At 40.0% G+C, this 26491-nt stretch overlaps 1 protein-coding gene across 1 annotated transcript in view; it reads right to left on the bottom strand.

Annotated features, from left to right (window-relative positions):
- Nucleotides 1–566: 566 nt before the first annotated feature.
- Nucleotides 567–26491, bottom strand: part of brinp3a.1 (BMP/retinoic acid inducible neural specific 3a, tandem duplicate 1) — a 36139-nt gene continuing 10214 nt past the window's right edge. The window contains exons 3-8 of the mRNA XM_088313675.1: nucleotides 22386–22576; nucleotides 19517–19701; nucleotides 11182–11287; nucleotides 10524–10760; nucleotides 6954–7176; nucleotides 567–2395 (exon numbers count right to left, since the gene is read on the bottom strand). Of these exons, the coding sequence (XP_088169801.1) occupies nucleotides 1279–2395; nucleotides 6954–7176; nucleotides 10524–10760; nucleotides 11182–11287; nucleotides 19517–19701; nucleotides 22386–22576 (2059 nt within the window). The 3' untranslated portion in view covers nucleotides 567–1278. The remainder of the gene's footprint in view (nucleotides 2396–6953; nucleotides 7177–10523; nucleotides 10761–11181; nucleotides 11288–19516; nucleotides 19702–22385; nucleotides 22577–26491) is intronic.

Below are 26491 nucleotides of genomic sequence, written 5' to 3'. Positions count from 1 at the left end.
TTTATATATGTATATATATATATATATATATATATATATATATATATATATATATATATATATATATATATATTCATAATAATTGAAGGAAATAATCTTCAAACAGGAGAACACCATTTGGTTGTTCGCTACAATATATGAAGGCTGTTTAAATGTGAGCTTGTGTCTTCTTGTGACGGAAAGCAACAATTGCTGTGCTCTAATACGATTCAAATTTTCCAGCTATTTAAGACCGCGCATGTCAGCCTCAAACAAACTGTCGAAAAATATGGTCAGACAAATGCACATGATTTTGTTCCTGTATTCTACCCCATGGATGAAATTGGATTACTATTCAGAATAATTATCTGAATCCAGGACATCATTTTGGTATTCAGTGTGTGATTTTTGTGAAGCCGAAAGGCATTAGCACATGTAAATTTCAGAGGTTAATCATTGCTGCACAGTCCCCACTCGCTTAATGAAAGAACAGATGTTCTATAAACTAACCCGAACCCTCATTTGGGAAAGGAATATTCTGAAAGACTATCAGTGTCCCCCCAACAAAATGCACAATCTACAGATCACACGTAGAAAGCTTTTTATTTTGTGTATTAACAAATTTTATATAATACCATTTTATACATAACATTTTCCCCCACAAACCACAATATTATAAAAAATAAACACACATGTAACATATTGTGATCATGGTGTATTTTGAACAATTCTAGTGGCGTATATGTTATTTCTCATATATATTCTGTTCATACAAATACAAGTAGGACTCGTCCCCATTTTTTAAATTATCATCACAGGAAACTCTGAAAACAGGGAGCTGCCAATAAAGTCACACGTTAAAATAAAAGGTCAGGATATATTGGCAACAAATATCGTTTGTCTTAACCGCAAAATACAGGCCGCAAAACAATACTACAAACTATAAAATATGCGGGTGTAAAAATATAGGTCAGAGCATTACACTGTTTGAACTTTTCTTTATGACTTATTGAAATTTGTGCACTTGTGTTGTGAACTTAGCCTCGATCACAAAGTTTGATGAGAATGTACGTAAGTATAAGTGCCAGTTCATGAAAAATATGAAAGAAAAACTGAATGAGGTACTGATGAAATTCTGGTGTGGTATATGACAGCTGAAAGTGCACTCTTGAGATTCATGATGACATTGAGAATGTCCCTCAAACATCCTTTGCACTGCTCCAGAAATGCTCTTAACCGTCATCAGGAGTGTGTGCGATAACCGTTTTCCATCTGTGCACCTGGCCTCCTGCCCACTTATTAGCTACATAATTTGGTTGTTTCGTATTCCATCGAGTTGGGCTGCTTGGCGCTGAACGTCTGCAGTGCAGCCTGGATCCTGGCAACGTCTGTGGTGGACAGTTTGAGCCGATGCCGCAGCAAACAAGAGAAGAGATCCAGAGGCTGAGCTCCGGGCGGGGAAAGCCTGTTTACCCGATCGCGGACCTCCAGCAGCTGCAGCAGGGCCGAGTCTTGAGATCCCTGAGTGTATGGGTAGTCCAGCTGCAAAATTAAGTCCTGGATGGCGTCTGGGTCAAAGTGCATGCTGTAGCCATACACATGTATGTTGTTTATTTTCATGTAGCCGAGATTTTGACCGGGCTCCAAGTACTCCAACGGTTCATAATATACAGTTCCATTTCCATGGCTTGAAGGGCCCTTGATCCGACTCCGTAAGTAAAAGTGAATTGTCTCAAAAAAGGTTTTCCACTTGTTGCCCAAAGTCAACGTCCAGTTGTAACAGTCATGGGGAAGATCTAATTTAGTCCTCTCCCAGTTAGGGTAGTTGTTTTGCTCAGTTGGCATGATCCAGCTCTCTGAGTGGCTTCCCCCAAATGGATTTATGTAGACAGACAGTATCGGGTCCAATGTGATGTTCTTGGTAAGGCAAATCTGAAGCGAAATCCCCAAAAGCATGTGAACATGGTTTGACTTGTATTTGTTGCTTTTCAGAGTCAGCAGCATCCTCTTTCTCCATGATGGGTCAAACCAGTTATTGAGCCTGACATCATTGCTGACGAAGATCCCGTGGATGCTGATGCGGTTGTCCCGTTTTTGCAGAAGATAGCGCAACTCCAAGTCCTGCAGGTCCGTCTCGAAACCAATGTAATGGTCAATGGAGTCCGGAACCTCTTTGCGACATGTGCCCTGACTAAGCATGTAACCCTGGTTGCACGTGGCACAGCGGGAGCGGTTCTCATAGGAACAGGAGCCGCAGGAGGTGCCTTCGCCCACCGTGCAGGGAATCACACTCTGACATCGCGGGTGCTCATAGGGGCACGAGCAACTGCGGGTCTCCTCCAAGTATGAGCCAATGTGATTGTTTTCACTGCAGTACATTATGGAGAGGATGTAGTTCAACCAGTAGGTCACCGGTCTGCAACAGAGACATATGAGAGGTGTTTCATTTTTTAGAAAGACAGACAAAATTAACTGACATTCATAATGCAGTAATGAATACTGTGACGCAATTTTCAAAAGGTGTGCGTAAGGAAACATCGTAAGGGAGCCAAGGAAGGATTGCACTAAAAAAAAGTATTTATTCTCAAAAGACCTAAGAGAAAAGTAATCGTCCACATTCGATAAAAAGAAAAAAAAAATACAAACTCAACTAAGTCCAAAATCCAGAATCAAAGTCAATACAACCTGACTTGATCTATGAATGTGACAACTGACAGCAAATCTAAACAGATGCAACGATCCAACAAAGAATGAACAGAAGCAGGGAACTTCATACAAGCAAACTAATGAGACGAAGAAACGAGGAACACCTGGACAACATAAAAGTGGCGAGGGAGTTGATTGGACAACACAAGGGTTTGACAAGAACAGGTGGACACAATAACCTAACGAGCTACATGAAAAAAAAAAATAAACAAGAAACAAGACAGTAAGAAACTAAACCAAATACACGGATAAAAAAACAAAACAAATAACAACAATTTCAATTTGACTGCTCAGGCCAGATAACAAAAAACAAATCACGCAATACAAATGCAATGTCTAATATTGTTTGATGACATATCTCACCTGGCCCTTTTAGTCAAGGAAGCTGACTCACAGGCAGATCATTCGCTTTTCATATGGTCAAATTTAATATACGGGGCCCAAAAAAAACCCCGCAATACCCGAAATCAAACATCAACTGATTTTAGATCCAATGCTTTCAGTCTCTTTCTTTACAATTGGTCTCCTATCTTTTTTCCGCCGCGGCCCGGTGCACACAAGCCCATAACTTTTGGGGACCGGCAAGCGCACAGCCGGGTAGGGGGCGTGGTTGTTGCCTGACTAATGAAACGCTGCAGCAATATTTCTATTTTTATGTCCCGTAATATGGTCACTATGTAAACGGAACAGACACCACAGAAAAAGCTATAACAAGCATGAACGTGCAACACAAAAACTCGAGCATTTTGTGGTTATTACAATAAACGTGAATTCGCATTTTTATGTTATTATGTTACAAGGCACTGTCCACATGAAATGTGCCAACATAAAGCACAACAGAAGAAGTGTATGAACATAAATAATTCACCGTAATGCTTTTGAACCGCTCGCCGCATATTGTGCAGAGCAGGCTTCATATATTGTCTATTTTTCACGCATTTTGCTCCCTTGTGGGTTTAATATTAGCATAATGCAAACGAGACAATTAGCATTTTGACATAACTCAAAAGTCCATCATGGATGTAACAGAGAGAAGCTGTCACTTTAAAATATTTTTCAACCTCAAATGACGAATAAATCGGAAATACTTTTTTTTTTTCCTTTCATCTGTCCCGGTCAAAACTGGCCCACGGAGCAGTACCAGGCCGCAACCCGGTGGTTGGGAACCACTGTTCACTGCATTCACTGCAGTTGCTCAGCACTCTGTTCTGAGTGCAAACGACAAGAGTGTAACAGAGATGCAACACCAGAAGCCCGACCAGAGTGTGAAGTTTAACGCCCGAGGCTTACTGTCGACGCCTTTTGTGTGTTTGTCTCGGTCGTCACACATGACCAGAGGTGGGCATTCGTCAGTGCTTTAGCCAGTTTGGGAGTTCTTGTCAGTATTTCAGGCCCACCTAGTTGCTCCGTGTCAAGCAAACAGCATTGACAACGGATTTATCGGTACCAAGTCACACGCAGGTGCCTCATGCCTGACATGCAGCCGAAATTTAAAAAAATAAAACAGTGAATATACACGTTTCTCTTCTGTGTGCGTGTGTCTGTGTGTGTGTGTCTTTTTTTTTTACTTTATATCTTTATTTGGCTGCGTGTCTGCTTCTGCGGTACGTTCATGTGACGTGGAACTGATCTCGAAGCCAAATGGCTGTCAACGGCAAGGAACGGATCATTGCATCGACCATAGCAATACAACTATTTGGAATATCCAAAAATATATGAAAAACAAAAACTGGTGCACTATGTAACAGATGTTGCACAAGCAAATAAAAGATTTGCAACTAAAGTCTTATTCACTTCAGCCTATTTTAAGTGTATTCCGATAAATTCCATATAGTTATACTCAGTGTGACAAAAAAAAACAAGGACGTGACGCTAATGTGTTCTAATTGTCCCTCACTGGGTTTTTTTTCTAGGATTTTCTGCAACACATCGCTGTCACGCTTGTCACTTAACTGAAGTTGGCACAAACATGGAGCAAAGACTCAGTTTGAAATTCTTGGTTAAGTTGGTGACGGTCCCAAGACGCTGTATCTTTCCAAGTCTCCACTCTTCTTGCGCAAGTCTAAATTTATCTACAGTTGATGCACTATGATGGTGTGCACCGACTACCAATTTGAGCTGAACTCCTCAAACCATCATCCCCGCCGTCAATCTGTCGTCATTCCGCCACCCAGCGAGTTGACTCTTTCAATGTTCTCTGCTGGGATTATCGTAAAAGCCCGTTCTGACTTGGAGTCATCCTCCACCTCCACTCAGCCACTCTTGCAGACATTTGAAAGTTTGAAAGTCTCAATTGGGCCCTTCCCCAACTTCAAGGCATTTCAAATTGAACGTAAGTAAGTTCTATGCTCATTCCACCAATAGTTGCGGGATAAAGTGTGAAAGCGTGAAAAAGTTGAACTGAGTAGGAAGTTAATATTGTAAACTAGTGGTGCAACACTGTAAAAACACAGCGACTACCCTGGGAAATGGGCAGCGCGTCATTAGCATGGCTGACATAGTCTGTATCTTAACACACTGTAAATTGTACTGGATCATTACTACTGTAGTGCAGGGATGCCCACACACTTTTTCAGAGTGCGAGCAACTTATAAAATTATTTCACTTCGAAGCAACGATTTGTTGAATCCATTATTATATATATATATATATTATATATATATATATATATATTAATGATTAATCCAAATCTTTTCAACTCAGTTAAATATTTTAACTCAGTTACTTCAAAAATAATTTGCAAACTGCAAATATTGTGCCATATTAGCTGTACATCTTTAGCACGTCTCAGAACAAAACACCGTGTTCAAGTTACCACTGGGCCTTGCAAACCAACACTGCTGGAGTGTGGCGGTTGTGGGCGGTTTTGAAAAATGTTTCGAAGAAAAATGGCTGTACAGATGCCTCCATTTAGACCGTATTCAAGAATCAAAGGAAGCTATTAAAACAGTCTTTGAATTCAATATAGATCATATTAAATATCTGTACAAGCTTCATAAAAAAATAGTAGTTGAAAAATGTGGTTAATCGCAATTAATCATGGAATTTTTGTGATTAATTAATTTTAAAAAATTAATCACTTCACATCGTCTTGCTTTATATTTGTCAAACAAAAAAATATATTCCAATTAATCTGATTATGTTGTCAGTCAGTGTCAGTGGGCGCAATGTTTTGATGTTTCTGATTTCCTATGAAAGTCATCTGCTTGTCATGCACATCTCATTGCAGTGGAGGCTGCGCACAGCAGGTGGGAGGAAGCTGTTCTGTCATCCGGATGCACACCGTGTCAGCGGGACATGTAAACTGCCATGGAGACACAGTTTGAACGACAGGCAGAGGAGAAACTGGCTTTTCATGATGCTATCTACTCCTCTTCCTCTAATAGTTCTTTTTACATTGATTTGATCACTGCTACGATTGAATTTCATGGAACACAATTATGAGTATAAATATGTTTTAATCTATTTAATTCAATTTGTCTTCCCGCCTAGCCCCCCAGGCAATAATGTAAAACAATGTAATTGAGAAATTAATGAGAGAAGTCACTTCAACAACAATGTTGGAGATTCTTGGCAAGAAAAGTGGAGGAACATATACGTAATATATGGTATAATAAAACATTAATTTCATCAGATACACAAAAATAAATGGTGGGTTATTTCATCTACCCAAGTATGGTGAGGACATATTCTATTCAAATGATGGAGATGAGTAAAAAAATAAAAAGCCTGAGGAAGCAACTGTACCTGTTAAAAATAACAGTGAATGATTATTTGGTTTCTCACAATGAATAAAAATGTGAAAAAAAAAACTAATGATGCAGAACATTTGCCTTTGTTAATTCATGTCTTTCCACTGGTATGTACTTTATTGCTTAAAATATCGCAGAATTTGATTGCAAAAGTACAGTCTTAATTTCCTTCAAGTCAGGCCGATATTCTAAAACTGCAGCCACATCATCAGATGTGAGACGATAGCCATCAGTGGCACCTTGAATATCAAAAGCCCAATAGATTGCGTGTCGGATTAGCATAATGCCGAGTTCAGGCCATTGCAAAAGTGCTGCGCGTAGAGCAGTCAGAAGAAAAGAAATGAGCTGTGCCATTTTCACACTGCTTGAAAGGACATGTGATGTGTGGCTGGAGGCTTGATAATTTGTGCTTATTTCTTCATACAGTGGTGCATGCTGGCACACGCACACACCCACACGCACGTCAAAAGCAAGGTCAGCAGGAATACTTCAACATTAGATAGCAGAGTTTCTCACCTCTCCCTCAGCATAATGATTTTGGGCTTGGTGTGGCACCTCGTGCTGAGGGTGAAGAGCTTGTTGATGATTCGCCCGGATTTGCTCTGAAGCTGCTGGGTGGCGAGCTCCAGCTGTTTGTAGCGTTGATGAATTGCCGGCTCCGTTTTCCAGAAGTACTCGATGGCAGATGTGTTCAAAGCATACAATGTGGGAAGCCTTCGAACAAAGTTCTGGAACTCGTCTGCAAGGCAGGGAAATAAATGTGACCGCTCTTCTTTTTTTATTATTTTCACCCACACACAAGCCCTCTCTGCTTTGCTCTAACTATATTTGGCTAATTTAATCAGACTAAATGAGAGAATCCCTTCACGCAGGCCACACGGGCAGCTCCCAGGCTAACTGGAAGTGAAATTGTTTGATGCGTATGATAATGAAAAACGGCAGAGCTAAATAAGGGCTTGGGGTATTTCTTTTTTTCCTTTTATGAACAGCCAAAAGCTTTTGCAGAGCTTATTTCTTTTTGGAGAGAAAATGGGTTTGACATAGAGCACAAGGGAGAGGAATTTACAGACTATCTAAGTTGCAGGGGACGTTAACGCCGACATTTTCTTTACAATAATTTGTTCTATGCAAGCCAACTTGTTGAAACATGGCATTATGATTTATATTATTATGTGGAATATTAGTTAAGCAGTGAAATTCACCCATTTTTAGCTATCTCAGGGGGTGGCCATTTTGTCGCTGATGCGACAACCAATCACGGCTCAGCTTCAGAAAACAGGTGAGCCGTAATTGGTCGTTACCTGAGCTCGAAGCAACTGTGATGTAATTTTCAAAATGGCCGCCCCCTGATATGGCTAAAAATGGATGGATTTCGCTGCTTAACCCACAAACACAATATTAATCAGAATGCCGTGTTTAGACTAATGAAGGTGCACAGAACATATACCAAAAAATGTTTTTGGAGGTTGACTTCCTCTTTAAAATGCACATATTACTTCCCATGGTAGTCATCAACTATTTATTTATTCTCACTGATGTGAAAGTCAGATGATAAAATGACTGCTTTGGAGCCCATCAATCAAACTAGTTTAAAGAGGCAAAATTTTATTAATAATTTAATAAAAATGCCTTCCCAAGTGGTCAATCCAGTTTAATATCACTGTAGATTTACTGTACAATTTAAAGACAAGGCATCTTTACATATATATTGCACAGTTCATACACAAGGTAACTCTTTGTTCTTAGCCACTATAAATAGGTTGAACTTCATAAGTTCCAATTTACATTACAAATAAACTAATGTTGTTTTCATTCAAATTAGTCAGGCTTGTTAACGATACTCTTCTCTGTGTCAAGTTTGAAGAGGAGTTTTGGTCCCTTTAAAGAGTCTTTAAGGTTTCACTTTTTCCCCGTGACAGCTAACAGTTGAAGTGTTCGCAATACCAACCGACTGCGCTTGACTTCTCTCTGTGCATTTGGGTCATTGCTATTCCACTGAATTCCTGTGGGTGACGACAGTGTTTCAAACAGTTACTGACTGTCAAAACTAATAAAGAAGAAGAAGGCCCGTGCAAGAAGCAACACTTCGGGAGCTGGAAATCACTTCCCGTACCTCCGGTATTCACTGCACCAGCGGATGACATTTAAGATTTGCCCCGATTTAAAAGTGACTTTGGAACCAGTGAACCTGTGAACCGCAATGTGTTGCCCAGATTCAGGCACATGCCACAATGTACATCCAGTACATTTTCAATGAAGCCTAAAAGCTTAAAATATTACAGTGAGGCTAGAAATATTGCCGGTTTAGTTACTTTAACGGGATTTGTTGACAAAAGGAATACACACAGAATGATTAGACATGTCCCTTGGAGTTTCATTGAAGAAATGCCTCACGAGGTGTTGCCTCAGCGGTCTAAGAACCATGCTTGACTGGATTTAAATTCAGCCAGGGACCTCTGTGCCATGTCGTTTTCCTCACATTTTATTTGACTTTTTACTTGCTCCAGTATTATCTTCCACACACATACCAGGATTATACTGAAATTTGCTGAAAAAGACACATTTTCCTTTGTGTCAATCACTCTGTGTTTTGTTGACAGAAATCTGCAAACAAGAGCTCTCACCAAAATAACGTTCGAAAGAGACCAAAGCCTAACAAAGTTTTTTGTGAACGAAAAAACAAAACAAGCCTTCTGTGTATTGTAATTAAATTCGGTATGTTTTGACCATTATAAAAAAAATGAGCTTGTTTATTGGTAATTTTCAAGTCTTCTACCATTGGCTCATTTCTTGCTTGGTGTTATAATCCCTAGCGCCTCTATCCATCCATTTTATCCCGCTTATCCTTGTGTTACGGGTGAGCAAACGTGAGATGCAGAGTAAACATTGGATTGGTTGCCAGTCAATTACAGGACAACTGCACTTCCAGGGGGACTATTTATTCCCATTGTCATCAGTCTGGGTTTGCCTGTTCATTGTTTTTGTTGTTACTCACGTTACAAAAGTACACAATATTCCCTATCAGCTCTTTTCACCAAAAGATTAAAAAAAAAAAACAATGCTGAGAACAAGCTCTAGCGTCTTCCATTGAACACTTCAGACTGAGCCAATAAATTGTTTCTACAGCACATTGGTGTTTTATGTGGCAGCCAACTCACTACTGTCATTCGAAATGAGACAATTTCATTTTTAAAAGTCCTCCAGAAAAAAAATGGTCTAAGTGTTTAATCATTTTTAATCACCGTTGTATTATGTTAATCCACAACGCTACAGGACAGCGTTAAGTAATGTATTGCCGCCTCCCGTTATTTATTTTAATTTTTCTCCACAAGGTATTTGACATGGTAGGTTTTCATTTTGTTGAAATTCTAAAAGCTATAACGATACACAACCCTTCAATTCATAGTTATGGGATGCCCTCGTCTATTGTTTTCAAGCCATTTTGCGTGCAAGGGTTGAGTCTCCAGCCAGTGGCAAAATTATTGGGTTCTAATTAGTGTTCAGGGACGAGTTCCAAATTCAGCCCGGTAATTTGAGATGGAGTGGGCCCTTGTTTGTGTGACTGATGGCCAAATATTTTTTTGTGTCTCCTGCTATGCGGTGAAGCCCCACTTGAGAAAATGACAGTGATTTGAGTTTTTTTGTGGTAGAATACAAAGAGTCTAATGATGATGTCGACCATCAAGACACTTTAGGATGTCATGTTGACACCTGCTCTTCTTAAACTTGGTACAAATATGACCATTGCACGCTCACTGAATCAGAACAAGACCTAGCCTAGCAGAAAGACATGCTCCAGCCTGCATCCTGTATGTGTTGTGCATGAGACAGACTCAGGCAAGTCACTCAGCCAGACGTGCGCCGCAGCACCGTGGCCGCTTGTTGTGGTTTTGACATTATACAGCCCAGGATGTCCTGTAGTGGAAGATAAGTTAACTTTGTTGTATACTAAGATGTATATACGGCTGACAGATTGGCCTGGAATAGACTGGCCATTCGGGAGTTCTCCGGAATTCCCCAACGGCCACCCTGTCCTGATGTGAGCAAAAGGTCACAGACACCGAATGTCAAGTTGAAAACACTGACCTGATTCCTCAAAGTCTTGGTTGGCCATGTTCCAAGAATCTCGAATTTGCAACAAACTGTCTTCCATGGATTTCAAATCCAACTCGGGGCAATTACACCGCGGGTAGTCTGCAGCACACTGACACCAGCAGTCATTGTTCCGGCATACAAATTGGCCCTCCTCATTACATCCGATGTAGCTCAGCGCTGCCTGCACAAACTTGTCCCGCAGATATTCTGGCAGGATGGCATGAAGGCCTGCGACATGCAAGACAACATTATGTCACATAGATAACGAGCCAATAGAGCAAATGTGGCTGAAATATGGTTTGATTGCAGTTGTATGGTCCATCTGTGGAGCTCAAGACAAATCACACTCATATTCTCTTGTGTTCTGACATACTTAACATGTTCTTAGCATAACGTGCAATATGCTGACTGAAAGTTTTATTTTTGCTTCACAATTGTGCCGCTTTTGTTCTCAGTCATTTCTGCCTTGTTTTACACTTCAAAGTCCTCCACATAAGTATTGTGTAAAAAAAAAAAAAAAAAAAAAAGAAAAGAAGACTGAAGCCACATTCAATCTGACACTCTTGTGCTTCAGTTATGAGTTTGCCATAAAAGAGACAGTGTGACAATTCAATGCGAAATTGTGCAAGTTCAATTATGAATGGCCAACCTTGCAAATGAATCTTGTTTTCAGGGCTCTGAACCAAAACGGAACTGACAGAGTCGAGGTTGTCATAGTTACTGCATCCAAGAGGGCCTGTCCTTGTTTCAGTCACCTAAAGTGGGGAAAACAGGGATGCATAACAATTAGACACAATTGAAAAGGAACAAACCCAAAATATTACAAAAAGTATTACAAGTAAAAAATAAAAAAGTAAGAGATCTCAAACTGAAATACCATGAACGTACCAGGTAATTCAATCTACACTATCAATTTTTAAGAATGTGTGTATTCAATTTGTCAAGCCCTTCTGCAAATCATATCAAGGCTAACGTTTTACGAGCATGTGGGCTGCAAATCAACTTCCGAGTTGAGCATAACGACGAACTTGAGCTGCTGCCACTCAAACACCACCTTGTATTTAAGTCCTTAGACTGCAAACCTCATAACATGCAAATCCAAATGTGATGCATGTTCCGTTCAATCGTAAACACACCTGACACCTAATTTTCATGAGTGTAAAATATAGTTTCAGGATTGCAGACACAAACATGAAGCACATTAGTCGTGCCATTCTAGTTGTGTAGTAGCATTAATACAGTATGTAGAATGCATGCAGAACATTTCGATTAGTCTTGCAATGTGTTGGAGACAGCTTCAGTGATTTACAAATGCGTGACGTGTGTTAATGTGTATTTAAAAAAAAAAAGAAAAAAGATCAATACTCCACATTGATGCCATTTTTAAAGGTACAATACAATACAGCTTTATTCATATAGCGCCTTTCGCGCAAGGTGAACTCGACCATAGAGCATTTTATAAACAAAAGTTAAAAGTACATTCCATTGAGTACATTTTACTGTAAAAAGACTATATTTGGGGCCAATGAACCGAGTGCTAGAGTTCTCAGCTGTCTTCGGGCAGTACAATCACACTTTGGGACAATTTAGAATGGACCATCAACCTATAAAGCATGTTTGTGGAATGTGGGAGGAAACCGGTGTACCCACAGAAAACCCACACAGGCACGGGGAGATCATGCATATTCCATACAGGAAGGTCAGAGCCCAGAATCGAACTTCTGACCTCAGGACTGTGAGGCGGACCAGGTAACCAGTCATCCATCAAGCCACCCAGAGTTAAATTTGGAGAGTAAATTATTCAGTGTAAAATTTACTTTGAGAATTTTATGCTGAATATCTTACTCTGCTTGCAGATGTAATCTTTATATTGTAAAATGTACTCAGGGAAATTGACTGTGCAGAGTAAATTGCGCAATTGGTGACATGTCTGTCGAGTGCGCTGGCCATGTAAGAAGTGGGATTGTATTGAAGTCGATAAACGATAAATGTTTACTGAAACCGATGTAGACAGCTTTCCAAACAAACATTGAGTGAAATGGGCCTTTTGTGTACAAAGTAAATATCTTCGATTTTGGAGTTCAGATTGAGGAATTGAAATAAAAACAAACAAGCAAAAGTGTCGCGTTTATAATTTGTTCAGTATAAGAAAACAGGTCGAGATAAACAGACTGTGGAGACAGTTTGTTTGCAAAAACTCAAAAGAAAGGTGATCATTTTCCTTTGTCACTCACTTGCTCAAGGCAACGCAGCCACCTTTCAAATGAAGATTTTTCAGTGTTTGTATGCATGGATAGATCCCGCCTCTCCACTTTTATCTATCACACGAGAAATAAGCAATTCCCCACCACAATGATGAACATGATTCATTTAGAACCATATTATGATCTGTTTTATTGCACCAGTGTGACCTGATATTTGACTTGGTTTAAGTGATTTGTTGATGTAGGATAAAAACAATCTGCACCACTTAATTGCAGACATAGCTCGTTGGTTCTGCTTACATTGGCATTCTGCTGAAAAAGTCGCAAGTAACGGAACGCTTGTATACATTTATGCCATTGAATGTACAAGTTCGGATATTGCACAAAAATTTCACATTTACAAAAAAAAAATAAATATATATATATATATATATATATATATATATATATCTCGATATATAGAGAGCAGAAATTAAAATGAATAGTTAATATTTTATCATTTATTGCTCATTTTTAGTCATGTCTGCCGCCTATCCTCAGTGTGAGCATATCACATATGCTGTTTACTATTTGCAATTACCTAAGCCTCACAAAAAAAAAGAAAAGCCACTATCAGCTGTATTTCTTGAATTAATGTCTGAATGTGGCGGTGTTCCTCTAAATGACATGCAATGTACACACTATTTTAAAATGTGATATTTAAATGGAATGTATGCAACGGCAGAGTGATTATTAACGTGCCATAATTGAGTACAAGATTGCGCTTGCCTAACTAACAGCTGCGTTTAATGGGATATTTAATTACGCCAAAAGGCTGTTTGATATGCCAGTATGAAAGTTTGTTATGCCATTGTGTGTTGTGCATTCAGACATTATTTTTTTTTTTATTTTCCTAAAATTCTAATTCTCTTAGAATGTCGCGAAACCTATTAAATCAATCATTTGCTGATTACAATAAATTACAGATGCATTCATTTAATTTTTTATTGTATTAGAAGGTGAATTGTGATTTATAAATATTGCCTAGCAAAAATCCAACCATTGGGTGCAATGAGCTGTATTTAGACAACATGGGAAGAAAATGTACATTTTCTTTTTCTACATCGAGTGCATGACTGGGACTTCGTTTTAGAGAGCAGATGCTATGACAGTATCATACCACCTGGATGGCGGTGGTTCACTCGAGTATGTCATTTGTTTTGCCCACTCGAAATTCTGAGAGTTTGGCTGAAATGCTTTACCGGTTACCAGAAAAAGTTTCAAGCGATTGTTCCTCCTGCATCTCTGTGTGGAAATGCATAATGGGATTTTTCATGTTTGTCAGACATGAAAAAAAAAAAACACTTTAAGGTTGCTATTGACTGAAAATGACATCACAGTTGGGTTGTGGTAACGACCAATCATGGCTCAGCTTCAGTAAACAAGTGAGCCGGCAACTCAATGTGATTGAGGTTGAACCCACAACCTCAACCTTGGGAGACGGCCACTCTCCACCTGGAGCCATGCCGCTGCCTCTGCGTATTACTATATGGTGGGTGTCTCCAAAAGGAGACAAAAAACGAAAATCCACCTTGGAACTTCCACTTTCCACGTTTCTTTCCAGTAAATATCACGCCCCTATTCAGTATTGCATCATACCTTGCCGAAGAGTACCCTCTGAGTCACTAGTGTAAGTACTTGGCATTGCCCCCCCCGCCCCGTAGTATTTAAACAGCTAACATGGTCCACTGAGACAGATTGCTCCGAGGCACATCCATTATTTAAAAGAAAAGAATTAGCCTACATATTATTATAAAACCAGTTACACAAGTGTGTTTTACTGATGAACATTACTCATACATACTCATGAATAATCCCACAAAAACAGCATAAAATGTCACTTACAAAGCTCCTGTTGTGAGATGGGCACACTATTAACATTTTGCTTACTGGAAGAAAAAGTGGAGAGGCTTTAATAGTTCATGAAAAGCGTCGCTTAGTTCAAAATTGCCTCTTTTCAACACCTTCAGATAGTGTCATTTGCCTAATCACTCAGGCATAGGAGATGCGCAAATCCACATTTGCATCTTGGATACAATTCAGCCTGTTTATACAGTCTTTCGGAATTTTAAGAGCACTGGCTTACACTCTAACGTCAAGCAAAGGGAAGAGAAGCTTTTCAACTACACACACAAATAAAACGAGGTAGGTAGCATCAGAATGAGATTATTGTGCATTCGCCAAAGAAAATAAGATACTCAAAGCCACGAGGGAGCAAATAAAGTCTTTTACGGAAAGATTGAAAAACATCACGTGGCAAATACATCTTATTCATTCATTCTCTTTCTGCTAGTCTATAAAATATTTGCTCGGGGATGCGATCATACCAAAATCTCTTGGCACAAACTCTCAATGGCTTTATGACCACGATACATTATTGTTGTGCTATTGTAACAATCATGCTAAAAATAATAATAATAATATTAATCAGAATAACTTGGGTTGGGGGCGAAAATTCCAAAGCGTGGAATAATTCAATAAACATTTAAGGAAAATGTGCAGCGTTAATCTCGTTACAGCATGATTCAAATGTCTAGGAAATTTGAAAATATGTACACGGTGCAATGGATTTTGTCAAGATAGAAGCTTGTCAGAACATCAAACTGGGCGAGAGCGAGCGAGAGATTCAATGCCAAAAACACGGAAGCGATTTGTGAGAAGAAGTAATTGAGAGCCAAAATGAGCATCTTAAGTTGCGTTTAATTTGAGCAAAGTGCTCAAGTGAAATAAATACAATGTGACTCTGGTCCAAGATCGTCTGTTAATTTGGCTCATGTGACAACAAGAATCTAAGAAATGGTCCGCGTCTCTCCCACAAGGTCAGCATGTACGGACACGTTCTTTCTTTTCTTTTTTTTTAAGCACAGGCAGAAAGACAAAATGCAGTGATGAAAGGTCTTCAAAAGGATGGAGGACAATTATTTTTAGGAATAAGGACGGAGGGGAAATGACGGAAGAATGCCCAGGTCGCAGATGAAGGACGGGCTGGAAAAATAAGATAAAGTGCCCATCTAAGATTAAAACACATTTCAAGCTCTACAAATGTCCTGAATATTGCCAAACTATGCTGATGTGACCCTCACTCTATAAGCAACACGCTAATTTTTTAAGTGAATGAATGAGGATGTTCTCGTATCAAATCGACAATAGTCCATGTCAGTATTAGGCACCAAGGCAGATTTGTTCTTTCCTTTGAACTTTGCTTGCCTCCGACCCACCAAGCTGCACCCATTTATTCGATTCCTGAACTTCAGTCCAACTTGTGTGCCTTGCTGTTCTGACAAATGAAGTGTACTACTGCATGACTGACTGAATACTCAAGGCACGCCGAGAAAATTGGGTCAGACATTTCTTATCGCTTCTCCTCCCCATCAACTAACCCCCCCTCCCCATCTTTACTTTAATGAATCTTCAATACAGTGGAAGGCTGGGCTGCAAATCAAAGGAATGAGCATTGATTGATGCCGCTTTTCCAGCGTACCTGATGTAATTCCATCGTGGGCTAAAGGCCTGTTAAATAGGGCGCATTTTGTCCTCATCTCCTCTCTCGTCAACTCAGTTTCATATGACACCTTAATACAAAGTACAAACTGTTTGACAAATGAAAGAGGTTCTCAACGGAAATTACAGAAAGTGAACTTTTGATTTATGCGCACTTGGCGAGTGTTTGGCACACCCGACTTACATTTCTGAGGATGTGCGTTCAAATCCGCGATTTGACTGTGTGCTTGCATGCTTTTCCTGCTGGTATTTCATTTTCAGCCATCATTCCAAAAACCATGATTGGTACATAAATTGGAGAAACCATGATTGGTACATAAATTGGTGACTTGATATATGGAATATGGATGGAGGATGAACTTCTGATTCGTCACACAAAGCTCAATCGACAATGCGACATCAGTCAGCAAGTCAACAAAAATAAGTCAATTAGATTTGTAACGGCAGCGACACAGCCAGTGAGAAGGAAACATGATGAAAACAAATCTTTCGCAAAAACATTTTGTAGGAAAATGCACAAAAGGTACCCTGCAATATTCAACTAACTGTTCTTTTTTTTTTTTTAGCTCTGTTTGCACCTGCAAAACTGTCACGGCACACTCAACAAAACAGGCAAATTCCCAGACAGAATGCCAAGCAAAGAAATTATTTGAGGACTATAACAACTGTTAGTGTTAATATATTGAGATACATATAAAATTATCTATATATACTACTATATATACCCATATATCAACAACAATTTAAATAAAGTTAAAATATTCTAAAAATTGACGACTGCATAGCGCCACAAACAACCCCGCCGACTTGACCTTTTCCATTTGCTCATCAGTTAAGTTACCCCGAAACATTTCTACCTCCTCCCGCCTTGCTCCTTTGTCATTTCCTCCCTCCTTGATGGAAGGTCTTGTGGAAAGTGCTAATATGTGAACAAAGAAGCTGGGAACTAGGAACGGGGAATAAAGGAATCAGATGGGTCCGCTTGAAGCAACCCGAGTGTATATTCACTCACGCGAGACCCTCGCATGCGTTTACCGTTAGAAAGCACCGAAATGGGAGTCCGTCAGTGACGGACTGAGAAGGGCTTTCAGAAGTGATGAGTCTGGTGACAGATATAATCCTGTTTAGTCCGTCATTTTTTGTTCGAGTTTCCCATCATTCATTAGTCACCAAAACGGGCTTCTGTCAGTCTTGAGGTCAACATTCAATTCCAAAGTGGCTACTGGAAGTGATAGCCTCACCCACTCCAGGTGAAATTCACCCACATTTCTCGGTTTAGCGGCAGCAAATCTCAGGCCCTGACCATGAACATAAAAAAATGGAGGGATGAAAAATGACTATAAAATGTAGCACCTGCAATGTAGCGCGCTCAAAGAAGTCTAACATTTATATTTTGTGTGTGATGTTTCTATGTTGTTTACAAGAAAAGAGCAAAAATACATGAAAGAAATGTGAGCAACCACAATGAGAAAAATATGCATTGCAAACGACGGACTAAGCCAATTTATTTCATTCGGCATGATAAGAACTGACAGAGTGATGAATGAACACAGCCTGAAGGTATTCAGCGGTAAAAGATGCACAGTGATATTTACATACACAAGCATATCTTGATATGCAAAGTTGGCTGTTTGCCTTCCAAGCCGGCGAATACACACATGAGAGATGAGCAAACAGTACTGCTCGCTTCATCTCTTTCTTGGTAGGTCTCTCTGCTTTTGCGGATGTCAACTCCAATGACACATCACATCATCGACTGTTAGCTGAGCTGGGAAAATATTTCCCCCTCTCATTTGCCTGAAGAGACCAAAGCAACATGATGGTTTTCAACAATATTGATCAAGATGTACTGTCAAATTTTAGAGCCATTTGCCAGCTGAGTTTTATTTTTTAAAAATCTGGAAAAAATGGTGCAACTGCAGTAAAATGATTTTTTGGGTGAATATAACTTATGCGCAACTTGTACAAACAATCCAACTTACTTCCTTGATGCCAATTGCAGTCCTGTTGTCTGATTTCTGACTTAAAATAATTTGTATCCACAATATTTTGTTCTTAGCCTTTAAATTTTCTCTTTACCTACAGTTGGAGGTCTGCTTCTGTCACCAGGCAACACATTTGACTCCGGAATGACTTATTTGTCTTGAGAATTGACAGTACCATGCACAAATTCAAGCCACGCCATGCTGCGCCGCATCTTCAGGTTTCAGGTGATCTCATCTGACCTCTCCTGGTCCCACTGTCATCAAGACGGCACACCCTGAGGCTTTTCGGGAAAAACAACATCTGCCAAAAGCTGCTCATGACCACGGAGATCATTTTGACATACTACATCACGGTGTGGTTGGCCCGCTTGCACTGAGGCAGAACGACAGCGGCTCCAGAGAGTGGTCAAGACAGTGCAGAGGATCATCGGCTGCCCACTGCGCTCCGTGAAGGAGAGCGTAACGTCCTGTTGCTTCAGAAGAGCCAAGGCGATCACAGGTGACAACAACCGCCATGCCCATCGCCTCTTTGACCTGCTGCCATCTGAAATGCGCTACCGATCCATCAGGACCAGAAGACTCGGAGATAGCCTCTTCCGACAAGCCGTCACTACACCGCTCTTACCAGCACGCACACACATGCATACATATTCCATATTTCTGCTCCAGTCAAACGTTCAGGACTCTGCTGTTACTGTATATTGTACAATTTCGCTGAATGTGAGCAAAATCCGTAAAATCCTGTGAATAACACGCGCCTGTGAATAATCCGTCCTTCCCCAATACCACCCTTAAATCTTTTTTTTCTCTGTATTGGTGTATTATTCAGTCCCCCCAAATTTGATTTGGTTTAATTTGCTTTTTGTCTGTCACTGCTTTGAAATGTTGCACTTTTTATTACAGTATGTGAAGCACCTTGAGTTGCTAAAATGTGCAATGAATAAGTCACTCTATAATTTATTTATTTATTTATTTTTAACAACCCCAAGGTACTGATTGACATCAAAATAATGTGAAACATTTTAATTTCTTGCGAAGCCCATCAATTTGTTTTTTTTTTGCTCCCCCCAAAATTATTTGCATTATATATATATATATAGAGAGAGAGAGAGAGACGGAGAGAAAGATTGAGAGAGAGAGCTTTGGCTCCCTTCAAAAAGTCAATATTTCCCTTAGGCCAATTCCATCCACAAAAATGCATTGATGCGTATCATCCACATTCTACATGTATATGTATAAACCAGCAGAATTTTACCTTAATGACAGTGGAGGAAATCTGTATGTGGTGCAGCTTGTGCAGGGTGCTCTCCCTGTCAATGAAGTAGGAGGCAGCCAGCTGGTGGAGAGCCTCCAGAGTCACAGCTGTACCATTAGTGTCACTCAACTCACTTGATCGACTCAACTTGCGCTTGTCCACAAAGATCATTAAAGACTCTTCTCCTGTGAATTGTAAAGACAGACATGAAAATCTCATCTAAGCAAACTGTTAAAAGCGACAACAACTCGAGGGTATTTTACAAATGAAAGTATCACTCATCCAAATAATGTTTCAATTGCCCGGGATCGACATGATTGCAATGCGATCTTCTCTGAATTTTGCGTCAGTTTGGAAAAAGAAAAATTCAATAAGAAAGAGAACTTCAAATACACTCAAACGAGTGTCTATGGACACGTTTTTTTCATTTTCACCAATTTCCTAAATGATTGTGTGGTTTCAGCTCATACGGTCTATCACATCATCCTAGTTCTTGCCCAATTGAACAGCCCTTACGGGACATTTTTTGAAGTGCAAATCTAAAGCTGTCAGAGCACTGACATGCAGTAGGAGTTAGCAATTGAAAAATCCTCCAGACAAAAATGAGTTTCGTTATTTTCAAGAGACCCTGAAGCTAACAGAGTGTGTTAAAGAGCAGAGGACAGTTCACATGTGAGGCTCTTGTTCACTAAAAGAAATAAAATACATTCAGTGAGCTGAAAGTGTGTGAACTACAAGTGCTAATTAATTGATTAATTGACAAATACTCCATTGTCAAATTAATCAATAATTTTTAATAATTAATTAATCGTTTACCGACCTAACACAATCACATTCAAAGTCATGTCAAAATTGTCCAAATCTTTGGCATTTCAGCCTCTCAATTGCAAAAAGTCTCAACTTTCTATAGTCCTCCATTTAGTCAGATATCTTCAAATACTCTGCGCTTGTCAAGTCAATCGGGAGATTGAAAACCGCTTAAGTCATGGGTTTAGTACCACATTGTGGGGGTATTTCAATGTACATCCGGCAAATTGTGAGCAAATGTAACAAGCCCTCGCTTGCACACACGGAAATATGCAGCTCATCCAATATTTACTCGGCCGTTTAATTCACACTTGATGGGTGGGCAAGCCCTCCAGAGATCAAACTGTTATTATAAAAGAATTTAAAAAGTCATTTTCATAACCGAAATATGTCACCTTTAACAGAATCTCAGTCTCTAGTTTTCTTATTCGTTTGTTTGAGGAAAGATAATAGCTGTGCTTCACCTCAACTGTTAATTTTCAATGATTTTTTTTTTGTGCTTAAGTCACTTGGCAGAAATTAATTTATCAGGAAAAAGTACACAGTATCTTATTCTTTGTGCAAACAACGTTAAAAGGCAGGTCAATTCATCCATTAATGTGACAACTGTAACTAAGAAATGAAGTTTTAACTTGATTAAGGTATGTCAAGAATTTGAGAATGAATAATGAATGCACGTACGTAAATTACTTAAAAGAAGCATCAACACAAATAAATCTAAAATGTCAATTAGGGCTGTTTAAGTACACAAAATGCATGGCCAGTGCCCAAGCGAGCTCGCACTGCCTGACAATTTCAGGAATAATCAAAAGGCTTACTTCAAAACAAGTTCCTGGACTCTGTGTGTCTGTGTGACCTTTTGGATGATTAAAAAACACAACAAATAATTGCCGCCATGTCTGGCCCATCGTGCATGTAGGAGATTTAATTAATCAAGTGCGTGGTATTGCTGAAGATATCTACGCAATCTAACAATTTAAAGAAACCACTCCATCACTTTGATTTACATTTGGGTATTTTTTCTTGCTTGTCTTTTACATTTGTATACATTTTTCCATCAGGTATTTTTTCCTCCACTCGAATTACTTCATAGGCTGTTTTAATGATTTAGGTAGACTTCTCTCTTGCTCATATTGTAAACCGTGTTGCATTAATTAACTCACAAAAACAAAGGAGAACAGCATAAGGTGAAACGTTTCTATCTTGGGTAGGCAAGGGAGAGGTGAGAGGAATGGAGGTGTTCAAAAAGGGGGTGTTTCTAGAACCCCTGCGGGCTCCAGGGAAGAAGGACCAATGATAAAAATAAATAAACACATGAATGCACAATCAGGGGTGGAAGGTGGTCTCCAAGTTCCCATCCATAGTGGCCAACTCTACATCATCTTGCAGCTGCTTTCACTGCAAATCTACTTTTGTGAACTCAATCTCCTGCAAGGACTCCAGCGAGTCCTTCCGGTGCGCACGCCTCACTCTGAGCTGAATTTAAAAGGGAATGAGCTGGGAGACGCGCTGATTGCCAAATTGATCAAATGCCCTCTTCCATCTTTTCTAATCCAGCCAGATACCAAAAGAAAGAAAACGCCAGCCATCGGCACAGTTAGAATATTATAAAGATCACTAAAATCAAAATTTAAACTCAGCACTTGATTAGTTTTAGTTGATGTTATGTTCTGTCTTCCTGTGTCCCTTTGTTCTTGTCTTGCGAGTCTCATCAACCCTCTTTCTTGTGTCTAACAATCAGCTCCCTCCAGCTCCTTGTTCCTTGTCCGTCCGTGTGCCTCGTCATTTTCCTACAACATGTTTGCTATGTCTGTTGTGTTACATCCCTTGTGTTTTTAACTACTTTGCATCTTGTTTTTTGTCTTTTGCTAATTCACTATATGCTAGATTTGCTACCCTGTACCGGTCTTTGCCATTTTTAAAAACAAAGGGCACTACTGTGATGAATATCCACCCAAATGTGACAGATTGTTGGGCAGCAAGCTAAGAGCATAACATTTCGCTACCAGACTCAAAGCAGGCTATTACTGCAACTGAACAAGATCCCATTGACTTTATTTACCTCCCAGCGTGGCAGAGAGGAGAAAGTGTGTTCCGTATTTCCTAATAATGTTGTCGGTGATGGCTCTAATACTGGGCCGCCTTCCAAGATGCCGAATGGTCTGAAGGAACTCTGGGTCCAGTGGAAAGGGCAAGCCATTGTTCACTTGCCTTTCCAAGGCTAAGCTGTTCACCTTCCATCGTCCAAACTCCCTGAAATGTCACAAACAGGAGAGAATACAAATCATGCATAAGGATTCACGTCTTTAAAAAAAGAAAAAAAGTGCAGATAGAAGCCACACATTATGGGAAAGAAAATATTCAAGGTCATCCAACGAAAAAAAGGTGCTCACGCTCTTGTGATCCTATTTTCTTACTTCTGACTGTGACAATGGCTTCGCACCAAAGCGGGAAAACATAGGGTTTCTCTCCAGGGGATTATTCATAAAAATTGCCCAATCTTTTCTCATCTGCACTTACCATGTGATATTTTTTCCCCTTCAATTCTTGGATAGACCCTTTTCTGCTCTGAGCACCTCTTTTGGTGCAGGCTTCATCTGAAAGCGTTTGATATTCAGCCTGGCCTTGGAGCATGCCAAGCTCGCTTTATCTTCCGAGAGCAGAACCAGATGCTTGATACATACATGCATACTACACAACTACCATATACAGTATATTCAATGTTTTATCCGATCAAAGGAAATGAGACACCTTCCATTCCCATAGGTACACAACATCTTGTATTGCATATTGGGATGTTGTTTTTTTTTTTCTTTTTACGCCAATAAGAGTATTAGTCGTGGGTCATTGTGTATTTTTTTTTTTATAACTACAAATAAAAAAATTAAGACAAATCTAGACCTGATGTCATAAGATCAACATAATGCCTGAATAACAATTTGTGCACACGACAAGCATATTATTTTCCGATTCTTTGCCAACTTGTCCAAAAGTTCTGGATTCAAATCATTTCCTTCAACATGTAAAATTCTCTCAAAAACACCCCCCCCCTAAAAGAGCTTGGTGATTCCATTCCAATTCTCAAACATATTTCCAAAGTTGTACATGCACATTTGCTTTCCTACGCATACAAAGTCCAAAACCGTGAGAGGTCACAGACTCCCCAATGAAAAGACAAATGCAGTCACAAATATTGCAGCAGCAAACAGTGAAACAAAGCTACCCTTGCTGAAAGTAATTTTCGATTGCCCGGAATATCATTCAGCCCCCACGGGTGCGGGGCCTGCTGCCAATCAATTTCCCACCAATAACAACGACCCCCTGGGAAATACACCAAACAGAAAACAGCTCATTAAACCCGCTTTCATGTCCGTCCCTCCCCATAAAGTCGCCGTTATCTATATTCGTACGTTATCCATGAGGGGCTACATTTGAGCCACATATGCACTCTGACACTCTTCAGTGCTACGAGAGCTCTGCCTGGAACTAGATATACACCCACAAATTATACTTGAAGACCTCAACCGTAATTTCACACCAATCACACCTACAAGATGGACTTTCCCGAAACACTGACTGATTTCTCGGTGAGATCCCGATGTCTTTTAATGGCCAATCGCAAACAACACATACACACCAAGACAGCGGCTTTAACAAAGACCTCGATGCACTTCTACCTGACAGCTCCCCTTTTCCGGCGGAGCTGGAACATAATATATCAGCAGGAGCCAGCTCCGGGGCTGAGATCAGAGTAAGGGGTAGAAACCTGTTAGCTGTCCATCAGAGCTCAGGTGTCTGCGATCCATCACAACACTGAAGCAGCCCGAGGGTGCAGCCCTGTGCTGAACATAGCAAACTGGGGAAGCAACCCCACGAATGGCTGATGCGAGAAAAAACACAACAACCACAACAATGAATGAGAATAGCCACTGATCCACCGCATCATTCAAAAGTGGAAACAAAATGTGCCTGTATTTGAAATAAACCAATCACATTCAGGCGTCGGCACACACCGACCCATCATTTAAAATCCAGCTGACTAACCGCAAATAAAGTGCTGCTAGTACTAGTACACTTTTCCTGTCATTTTGGATTTCACATCGTACATGAGAAGTCATGGGTCTCATTATGCAAGGTATCACTCAGGAGAAGAGGGCAAAAGCATTTCCAAGGCGTTGAATACACCGTGGAACACAGTGAAGACAATCACACTGACAAGAAGTGGACGTGACGTCCGTCCAAAATTGATGGAAAGCTGTGAAGAAAATTGGTCGGGGAGGAAGCCAAAAGGCTGATGACTGAGTTGCCTGAATGTCTTTGCATGTATTGGCTGTTTCGTACATGTGACAAAAGTCTCCCATCCTCTTTCGTCGTCTGGGAAAGTTGGAAGCTTTCTGGTGCAACGAAGAACATCAAAGTTCAGCTGTATTTTTTTATTTTTTTTAATGCTTGCCCTTAAATGAAGATTTAACGCAAGCCAGCTAAAACGGTGTTTCATATTTGCTGTGGAATGACAGCTGAAGTCAGCAAATGACAAACAAGGGAGGGCATGAGGGAGCAAGTCACGTAATTCAGACAACATCAGGGAAAGTGTGAACAGTGTGAAAGGTAAGAATCTCGTGAATTATTTGCAAAAACTAAGCCATTCTCCGTTATTTGTAGGTATTTTTTTATTTAAAAAAAAAGAGGCCCTAAATAATGAAAGTGTTTGCAGGTCATGATTATTATCAACAATTGGGACTGAGAAAAGCAGCACAACAAACACATTTGTTATCTACCGCTTATCGTGTTCAGGGTCGCACGGAAGTCGAAGTCGAAGACAAACTACAACCTGAGCGGGTCGTCAGTCAATATAAGGCCTCGTGCTGAGATCAACAAGCATTCACGCACACATTTAGACAGCCACTGGTTGCAAAATTGAGGAATATTTATTATTCTATATATTGCTATCGATTCAAATTGCAGTTATTTACCTGCTTTCCAGATGAGAAAAGCTTTTTAAAAATACGAACATCAAATTAATTATAATAGTCTGATGATATTAAGTTGAAATGTTATTCGTAAAAAAATTGGCTTCTGAGTAAATCATCTGAAAGATGGGCGTAAAAAGGAATTTTGCTTGAATACTCTTTGCTGTTTAATGTGACAAAACATCGATGATGTATGATGGGCTCCTGTTTTCATGACAGGTGGCCAAATATTTCTTCGTTTTTTTTTTTACCTCAGTCTTTGAGCTCAATCAAGCCATGACAAAAATGCAACGACAATGATTGTACATGCTGTGTCTCGATGATGTATGAGGCACATGAAAAATGACAGTGGCAGTGACCTACATATGTGATTGTTTGAATTAGCCTCAATGTCATTATTCGTTGTGGAAATACCTTCAGGTGAAAAAAGTCAGGACTTCGATAGCGTGAAATTATTAGCCCTTGTTAAGAAAAAGCCTGTAACCTTTTTATTTGCATCCCAGCGCTTGCAGTCATCAGAGTGTCAGTGACACTTTTAAGCCTTTCCAAGATTGGAGCGCGGTGGAGACAGCCAGACACTGCAAATGACCAGAGACAGCTCGATAGTGACTGAAACAAGTTGAATTGCCGAGCCGACGACAAATGCATATTTTCAGTTAGATAGACATAAGATCGTCGGGTGTTGGTCACAGTCGGAAACAGCCCGATTGTTTTTATGTGGGTACCTTGCTTAACACACTTTCCGAACTGCAGAAACCGTCGTAATGGCTTTTTCGATGTTATCCATTTCCTCAAAACGGGTATCCTCATTCACACGCGGAATAGAAAAAAAATCAAAAAGGATCCAGGTCAGGTAAGTCGTATGTTGCTCCAGCAAGGCGAAATTCTTCTTTGCCAGGAACTGTCAGATGCTCAGGGAATTGTGAGCAGGAGCCACAACGTTTTCCCATTGAACAAACATCCTCAAAATGTCATTGTAGACGTGCCGACAGGTTGGTTGTGGATTTAAGAAGTCGTAGTAGGCCGGGTTCTGTGGTCCAGACCTTTCCCAAACTGCAACTGCCGGTCTCGGTTCAAACTCCCAATTGAGGAGTGCACAGCTGATCTCCAATGGAGGTGAGCACATGATGGGGAGTGCTTACAACAGATACAAAGCCCACCTTGATCCGGAGCTGAGGGAAGGATGTTTGTTTTGTTC

The sequence above is a fragment of the Idiotropiscis lumnitzeri genome, chromosome 13 (assembly GCF_059441095.1).
Source record: "Idiotropiscis lumnitzeri isolate Australia: NSW breed Sydney's pygmy pipehorse chromosome 13, RoL_Ilum_1.0, whole genome shotgun sequence".
In the NCBI taxonomy this organism is placed as follows: Eukaryota; Metazoa; Chordata; class Actinopteri; order Syngnathiformes; family Syngnathidae; genus Idiotropiscis; species Idiotropiscis lumnitzeri.
Note: the sequence above shows the minus strand (reverse complement) of the source record. Positions and strands in the feature narration are given on the sequence as shown.